At 30.8% G+C, this 9,840-nt stretch overlaps 1 protein-coding gene across 1 annotated transcript; it reads left to right on the plus strand.

Moving 5' to 3' along the window:
* Positions 1-6,039: 6,039 nt before the first annotated feature.
* Positions 6,040-8,073, plus strand: LOC134248687 (uncharacterized). Its single transcript, XM_062731089.1, has 4 exons — positions 6,040-6,180; positions 6,352-6,410; positions 7,135-7,272; positions 7,417-8,073. Exons 1-4 carry the CDS (start codon positions 6,077-6,079, stop codon positions 7,719-7,721), a joined length of 606 nt encoding a protein of 201 aa, XP_062587073.1. The 5' UTR covers positions 6,040-6,076; the 3' UTR covers positions 7,722-8,073.
* The last annotated feature ends 1,767 nt before the right edge of the window (positions 8,074-9,840 follow it).

The raw sequence follows: 9,840 nt of genomic DNA on the forward strand, positions 1-9,840 counted from the left end.
GAGAGCATCGTTCATGAAAATTAAAAAAAATACAAATAAACAAATATTTGTCAGTGTTTTCTACTTGTGTGCCAAATTCTTCTGAAATCAGACCAAAACTGTAGGATTAAGGTTTTGAAAGTTTTTTAGAGAAATTCAAAAGAATGTTAAGGTTTTGCCAAAGGTCAAGATGTTAAAAAATCTTTTTACAAAAGCTCCGGTTTATAAATAGGTCATCGAATAATAGAAAGTATCACTCGAAAACGAATTTTTAAATTACAATATATTTTTTGAGATTTTTTTAATTACCATTTTTTATTGCACCTGTTTAATACTGTACTTTTAATGAAAAATCATCATTAGATAAAACATGTTTATCAATCAAGGGTAAGTTATACGTGAATTATCTCTGAGGGAAAATTAAGTTATTGAGTGTATGATTTGTGTAAAGACAAAACCCCTATAAAATCAAATGAAGTGTATTATGGGTTTCAAATCATAATACTTGCACAAAATATACATGAAACAACTTTCCAGAGCGTATTTAAGTCCATTCATTGATAAAAATATTTTGTTTTTGCAAATATGGCTATCACCACAGGCATGGATGTACTTCGGTGTATTTTGTAAACATACATAATGTATTTTCTGAAGAATTTTTCTCTTTAAATATTTTTTTAAGTCATACTTCCTATCTTCTAATCCATAAAATGTAAAACAGTTAAAGTTTTTACTTTATTAACCACGTCGTTTTTGAAGTATTGTATAAAAATTTTAAATATTTAAGAACAAAACTGTAGAACGTATGGTATATGTATTTTGAAAAATTGCTTACAAACAGGAAGACAGCTAGACAGACGGACGACGGACACTTAACAATCGTATAAGCTCTTCCACATCTGGACTTGGACGAGTAACAATGAACTATCTTTGTTAAAATTTCATAAGACGATTATGCTGCATTTGCAAACAATTCTATATGAAAATCATATAATTTATGAATTACTCACTTAAGAAAAGGTTTATTAGCTCTCAATACATCCGCTTATATGTCAGTAGCCATCAACATTTTTAAAATTGATAACTTACAAAGCATCTTTTTGCATACAAAATGCGTTGTGACTTCAATAAATCACATCAGGTAATTATTAAATATTACGGCATAAATATCGCCGATATATGGCTGAAATATTGCCGATTCGGCGTAAAACATTAATCAATCAATCAATAAATGCGGTAAATAAAGGAAGTTGTTGATGGAAATTTTGAATCATATCTGTTTCATCTAGGTGAGCTTGAAGCTTTGCAATATTTCTAAACAGTTAATATTTGTCGTTCAACAGTTTTAGAACAGTCTTTGTTCGTGCCTCTCCATTTGTATTTTATTTCAATATTTTCTTATCTGGTAGCTAAATCTGGTGAATGATTCCGTCAAATTGTTATGGCCAAGGTAAGTGTCATATTCATCTCTCACCATCAAAAATGGAATAGAACGGATCTATAATATTATTAACTGAAACTATTTATTGTGAGTATAAAATTATCCCAATATGTGACAATTATATATGTTTTGATTAATTGATTGATTATAATATATTGTGTAACGTTCAATTCATACAAGAATGTCTCGTTTATATAGAGACGTCACCGTATGCGAAGTGCTTCAAATTTAAACCTATATACTCAGCCATTTATCTGTGAGGGTTCTTTATCTTTAAAATCAATCTTCAATTCCCATTTCATTTATTTATCCTCATTTTAACAAGTGGTATAGGTTATTCATATTTTGTGCATCGAAGTCCCATTGCTTCTCATTAATATCCACTTATATATACCAAACACAAAAAGAAACGCATATCGTTTTACTTATCAACGAAATTTTGAAAAAGTATATAGATCTTTTTTATCATTGGATACCTGTGGTATATTTTATAGACAACATAGCGTTTTAAACCCAGTGTTGAGTTATTTTCCTTGAATACTGTAGTAATCATGTTAAGGAAAATAGTGTTTTTCATGATTTCTTGTAAACCGGTGGTCTATTTTCATTGAAATTTTGGATTTAGAGAAACAATTAACACTCCTTTTCAACCCATATATAAGATTTTATAACAATGTTGATGTTGCAATGTCACTTCTTAACAAAGATGAACGCATTGCGAACTAACTATGATGATAACCGGAGCTACGCAACAGGAGGTTGCAACTGCATTTAGTGTACATCAAAGGTTTTGCAGTGGTTTAACGCACGTCTCTACCAGCTAAGAATACGGATGACAGACCACAAACTGGCCGTTAACGGGTTACCACATCCAGACAGGATCGTCAGATCCCCCTCTAGCAATCGATTCAGAACTGCTGCACAAACTGCTGCTACAACTGCTGGTTGAAGAAATCAGCATAAAAGTTCACAAATTCTCGCAAGAGGCTGGGAGGAGCTGTTATTCGTCCATGACAACCACACATTGGAAACTCACTAGCCCTGAGACATCGACCAGAACATATTATTATGCCCCTTGAATTTGGGGGTGATGAAAATGACATCAACTTGACTTTTCAATTCGCAACATAGTACATGATTGGTTTTTATTAAATCACACCCTAAAGTCACTTTTTAAAAAATTAAGTTAAACTGAAATCTCAGATTTTCATATCTAATCTGAATATGCGTTTCTTTTTTGTTGAGTATATATCAATGGAAAATATATATATGGTTACATGCACGTCATAATCCTATTAGTGGATATCAAAATAACAAAAAGGCCTGTAACACTTTTCTTATTGCGGAATAACATGTCCTAAAACGTTCATGAAGTACAATTGTAACACGTACATCATAAAATATAATAATACTTTACTTAACGCCGTTCGCACAGTCATTTTCATTCAGAAGACACCGGAATGTTTTGAAAATTCAGTAGAAAAAATAGCATAAATATGTCGGTGTGAAAGTAAACCAAACCTAGTTGTGAATTTAGACACCGTGAACGTAATTTTCTTGATCAATGTTTAGCTGATAAATTTAATGTCACAAATATGACACCGGGTATATGCTATTTTCTTTTTAAAACTTTATTAGGAGTGGACAATAGCTTTGTTAAACTTTAACAGTAATTTCTTACCTAGAAAGTGTCAGATTAATAGATACAATATGCTATGTAGATAATTTCCAAATTCTATTAAGAAGTTGTCAAAAACCATAAACAAATAGCTTACAATTTGATGTTGGAAGGGGTGAAATTAAAAAAAAATTAGTTAGAAATAGAATGTCAACTATTTGTAAGCAAATGTTTCATTCCGAATGAACTTTAAGTGAAATTTAGGAAACAATCTTATAAATATGTTAGGCTTTTAAGAACTCAAAGAGGACATGAGAATAATCGGCAGAATTCGTGCGTGAATGTTCTTTACATTTATCCATTATTATCTTCATCGAACAGATGCACCAGTACTAGACAAAAAAATACTTTCATTGTGATAAAATGTACAGGAAAAGTAAACAGGAGTGAAAAAAACTTTTGCAGGAAGATAGGGTTACCTATAAAATAAACGATGTTAATGTTCTTTTTTTATAAATAACTAGGAATTGTAAATTTTTATATTTTATCGAGATAACTGTTGCTTGTGTCTTATTTCTTGCCTTACTTACTTGCTGAAGACTTAAGACTTTTCTAAAAATATCACATAACGCAGGGGTGATAAGGAAGTATACATAATATTTTAAAAGAGTCAGTGATACATTATGATGTTATATAGTAGGCGAGATGACTTTAATTTTACAATAAAAGGTTTTGTAATATTGGTATTTAGAGATGTAATTTAACTCTAAAAGATGAAAATTAACGTCTAAACATTAACAAAAATAAAATGTTTTTATTTTTTCTATGCTGCATCTGTCATTTTGATTTAATTCTACCATCGATGACGTCAAATGTGTACATCAAGTAACTTGGAAATTGATCATGTCGTGTAAAGAGAATTTGGCTAAGAACGGCATGTACAAAGACACGTAAAATGGAGTTTAAAAGCAAATAACGTGAACATTATGTGATAATCATATGGAGTTAAGTAAAGAAAACAGGTATGCTAATTTATTTTCATCGGTTTTATTCTCTTTTGAAGACAGTCAGCTATAAACGTATCCCGGTCGGCCCTTCCTCTGTCATTCCTGACGAAAATAATGCAGTAGAACAACAATAAGCTGGATATTTCAAAACATAAGACTTGTACAGATGTAAAGTTTGTCTTTTAAAATACTTGGAAAGTGCTGTTAGAATCCCGAGTTAAACATGGTTTTACGAAAAATCTCGCTTCATATGTATAAAATTCAAGACATTGCAATTGGGTTTCCTGCGAATGTGTGGAATAATAATTTTACTGACAGGACAGTGTGATTTTAGGAGCACTTTTATGCTAAAAAGATGTTTTTAGACTATATTATTTACTCAAATAATTTATTCAACTCCTGGGTTTTGTTGTTCTGTTAGCTTTTTTGATTAAGGGATGTTTCGCTATAAATGAAATGAATGTATGAATGAAAATATCAATGAAATATGTGAATATAATTCCTTGGGAAACTTGCGCTCTTTAAATTTTGAAGCTATAATTGTTGAAATTTTGTCGTTTTTTTTAATGATATGAAATCGGACTAGTTTGTGACGTCATAAAAACAAAAGTTGTCAATAAACTACTTTGAAACTGTAATATGCTCTGTTACTTTATATTTCTCAAACATACAATTTAAAGAAGAGATTTTTTTTATTTAAAAGAGTTTTTTTCTTCAAAATTTGACTTTTGTTGGAGGAAAGATATGCAATATATACCGCATATAGTTCTTTAAGTAACCATTTGGACTTGGTACAATGATATGTATTTGCAAGCTCCATTACATTTTTATGGCATTTTAACATTTCTAAGAAGAAAAAAATATGAATACAAATAATATTAAGATTTACAGCAATTTAAAGTTTCAATGTGTTTTAAAGCACTTCATCGTAAAGTTTTAAGATGTGTAAAATACATCCTGGTGTATTAAACAATGTTTAATTTCCTTGTTCTATAAAAAGCAGATCTTGAAATAATCAAGTAATTCTATGAATGTTACATAAACTTAATCGGAAATGAGCGTTTGAAGTTATCTATTAATTAAGGTTAAATGACCCCTCATCAACTCTTCAAGTTTCATATAAAACTCACATATTTTTATTCTTCCAAATTTTTCAACCACTCAGGATATTAAAAAGTGTGTCGGCGATTAAATGATTCTTTTAGGCGCCAGTTAAAAAAAAATAATTGGCAGTCATGAACCAGTATTCCATCGGTAGACACCTGCTAGCTTTACTTTTTGGCACATAGTATTATAACTACACGTTAGAATCTTAAAGTTCAATATATTTATACTGTTAAAACTGCTTGATTTCCAGGGGAAAATTCTTGGTTTGAGTAAATTAAATGGGATATTGTGCGGATTTAATTTTTGGTTAAACAAACCATGATTTCTATTTAAATTTCTTTTCTTATTTTTGGGGTAATAAATTCCATTCGTAATAAAAACAACACCTATACAGGGAAATTACAGATCTCAGAGTATAAAATTACTTTTCATATTGTAGTACGAGGTTTAAGCAGGCCAATGTAATGTCTCAGCATCTGTAAATGAGTAACTGAGCTGCTGCTCAATACACGTTAAATTACTAAAAATTTGAGGTCACGTAAAATTAAATTCAGTAAAGAGGCAAATGACATTTAATCATCTTTAAAACCTTAAGATTTATTTTTTTTTATTGCTGTGTGGACAATCATGTGTGCATGTATTCCATTTTATATATTATATGGGAAAAAATGATTTTCTTTTGTGAAAAGAAAAGTTAACCGAGATTTCAACAGGACTATTATGGCTTTAACTGAAAGTAGATTCAGAAATGGTTCAGATGAATCATTATTAGATATTTATATTATCCAAATTGGATGTTTTAAAAATAAACAATGCTTAAACAGCCTTTAATCATGTTTGCCGGAAGAAGGAAATTTATTTCTCGACGTTATTGAGAACAGGCAAATCTCTCAACAAGGGCAACAGAAGAACAATGATTTGTTTATGAACCAGATGGATTTTATATTAACTAGTTTAATATCATTTGCATATATATCGATTGTTCAATTTCATTCTGCATGTTGTCCAGAAATACCAAAATGTGAAATGTGAGTTGGTTTGTTTTGATTATACTTTCGATGGATTAAACATATTTTAACAACGTCTTGAATATATTTTTATGAAAATATTTCATTTGAGACGATTTAAAGTATAAGTAATTAAACTCTACAGTTAAAATCTACAGTTTTCATCATAAAGTGCATATTTTTTTACTACAGTGGTTTCAATTCCTGCTGTCCAGATTTCCGATGGAATGTAGAAAGCAAACAATGTGAAAGTAAGTTGATTTATCTTACATAGGAATACTACATGTATGAGAAGTAAGTATAATATTATATACAAGTATATATATGCAGTGTGTTTCATTTAGACTTGAATAATGTATTCCAATATTTGTCTTCACGATTTACAAAATGTAAGTAACTTTTGCTGTTTATCATGCCATAATATTGGCAACAGTTTACTAAAACACGTTTATAATGATGAACTGATATTTAACGATTGGACTTAATAACGAATTCAAAAATTATTAATTGGCTTCAATTTCACGAAATCATTGCAGCTTCCATGCAGATAAAATTATTTAATTTAAAGCCTCCCACAATTTGATGATACGAGATCCAGGATTCTAAAAATCATTTGTTGTATTCACCCGAAACCATCATTTATCGTTAATATAAAATTTCCAGAGATAACAATAAAAATTGAATAAAACCATTCTTTAAGTACAACAAGTAAAATTTTAAATGGCATTCATTAGTACTTTATCACATTTGTTTGACTCTTGGTGGGCAGAACTCCCATCCCTCCGAGTTATTGATCCCTTCAAGTTAATTCCTGGTTCCGTTTTTCCCTTCTAAATAACTAGGCTAATTTATTCATTATTTCGTCAACTCTCAATCGCAATCCCTGGTCTCTGGGAGTCAAAATGCATATTCTAATGTTATTTACGTTGACTTAATTGGCATTGTTTACCTTCAATTAACTATTTTTTTTTTCAGAATGTACTCCAGGATACATTGGAGAAAATTGTACATCTAAATGTCCATATCCATTTTATGGTGAAGCGTGCCAAGAAAAATGTAACTGCGAAAAAGACATTTGTGATTTTTACAGTGGTTGTCCGCTTGTAACAACAGGTAGAACAATCTATGTAAAACGTAGCTAGCAATTTGATGAAAATAAAGTTTTGTTAAACAACGATTTATATATACATAATTCAATGCCTTAAGTTTATCGTTTTGTATCAGATTCTCTAACATTTAACCTGTGTCTTTCCTCAGAAAGTGAAGCACTATCGCCTACTCTTACCACTTTGACGGAAAATCACAACTGGACAAGTGGGGATCATACGGAAACAAACTTTACCAGAAAAATAACACGGCAATTCCAGGCAAATAATATTTTGCTTGTTCTTATAATTGTGTTTGGCTGTATGGATATTATAATGATTTGTGCTCATTTAAGTGTCTGTTTTTATGATCGAAAATATGATGCCATCCTTCCTGAGATCGGTGATGCATATGAAAACTATCCGGGAAACACTATGTATGAAAATGTTCAAATAATATTTCAATCCAACTCATAGGAATGATATTTACACATTTGTGTTTATTGAAAGGTTTTCTCAGTATATTGAGCAATAAATATATTGTGAATCGTGCTTATTATTAAAAAAAAATTTGGTAAATCACCTTTCTTACATTGAGCTTTATTCTAACAGTGTGCGATTTGGGTACCTTAAGGTGGCCTGTAAAACTTATACTGTTCAAAATGGTTTTATCAGCTTTGTATTACTCAAATCCATATATCCTTCTGTACTCAATAATTCTGAAGTGAATAAATAATTCGATAGATTACAAGAACAGTATGTACGAAGGGCTATCAATAAGTTCGTGGACTAGCGCCATAAAATCAAAACCGCTTTAGGTATATGAATGAATTTCAAAATATTCAGTTATCATCATCTTTTCTATCTATAGAATAAATCACAAATCATAATTGTCTTTTTTTTAATAAAGTAGTAATGTTTTGTAAGCAATGGTATGTCCATGTGGCGCAACGTCGAAAACGACGTTTTTTTTCGACCTAAGTGTAACTTAGAAAAACTATTGTGATATGAACACTTATGGAAATAGCATAGTATAACATACACTGTACTGTGTAGAGTTTGGTCCCATCGATGGACAGTCACGTGATGAACGCATAGCAGGTACACGGAATGTAGGTCAATAACAAATTTCAATATCGCAAGGGCATACCCTAATTGAAATTAAAAATTCAAGCTATTAATTGTTTCTGTTTACTTTGTAGTTTCTGAAAAGTGCTGCTGCTTTGAATAGAATTCGCGTTTTAAGTAAATAGGCCAATGTCGAAATATGTTAGAATTTTACCAAATATTTTGTGTACTTATAAAATCACGGCCTCAATTAAAAGAAAGCAGCAGCACTTTTCAAGTTAAGGAATATATCCTTTATCTATATTTAAAAAATGGTTCAGATCTATGCAGTGTATGCCCTTGCGAAAGTACGATTTTATGAGGCATCTCGATGTAAAATATATATAACCTGTACATAAAACACGATATTATTAATAAAATACATTCTCTTTGTAGTTAATTAACAATCGCAATAAACAAAGGCTATACCTTGGTATTAATCGACTATTTAAAATCTGTAAATAATATTCCGTTAATAATAAAGCACATATTTCATTGATAAACAATTTCTCAATTTGCCTTTCACAGCACTCGAAGTACGTCATTTTTACCAGTATGACGTCAGGTTTACAAGTTCATCGGGATGAGTGCTTAGTTTTTAACCAGCTACAAGGGATTTAACTGGCAACTTTTTTAATGCATTGATAAATTATAATGTTGTTTATTATGCTAATACTGTTAAGCGTTGCAAATTATTTCATTTACACGTATTATGAGAACTACATAAATGTCATATTTTTGTGTGACGTCATAGTATACTTTTCCCGTATAAATTAGGCCCCGCCCCCTTATTCAAGCCTTAACAATGCTGCGTTTAACTTCAATTCTCAGCTGTCAAGTTTTCTAACCTCCATCGTCTGCTAACGGGGTTTATGTCTCACAGTTGATTCGATATGCAAGAGCAAAAGAGTATGAACAATTTTGTAAACAAGGAAAGTTATTGACAAACAAGTCGCTGAAAAAAAGAATATTAGCAGTGTCGTTTAAAGTCATAATTTCGCAAGTTCTATGGTCGATACAATGAGTTCGTTAGCAATTACAATTAAGTGTAAAACAAGATATTTGGCGCACTACTAATTTTAGCGCCTTTAGCGCAAGAGCCCCCGAATGCTAAAATTTATTGTGCGCTAACAGATTTCTAAATATTATTTTTTTGTGTGTTCAAAACTTTCACATTCATAAGTATATGTAAACCAGACCGCGTGATTACTCAGCATGTAATGTCGAAGGGTCGCTGGACTCTTATATGCACACAAGCATGCACTGTAAAATTGATCGAGAAAGTTCTGCCAAATTTTAATTTAAGTAAACTAATTGTTAGTTGTTACCTGATAATTATCATTAGCATTTTCAAAGTTTGGCTTCTCGGTGTGTCAATACGTCATTTCGCCGATCCGTTACGACTCTACTTTTAGTCTATGCTGATCATGTGACTATGTAAAAAGTTGGGCACATTTTGACGCGGGGTTTTATGAAACGTAAACAAATC

The sequence above is a fragment of the Saccostrea cucullata genome, unplaced genomic scaffold, assembly GCF_032062105.1.
Source record: "Saccostrea cucullata isolate Sc308-1 unplaced genomic scaffold, CSIRO_AGI_Scuc_v1 ctg164, whole genome shotgun sequence".
NCBI lineage: Eukaryota > Metazoa > Mollusca > Bivalvia > Ostreida > Ostreidae > Saccostrea > Saccostrea cuccullata.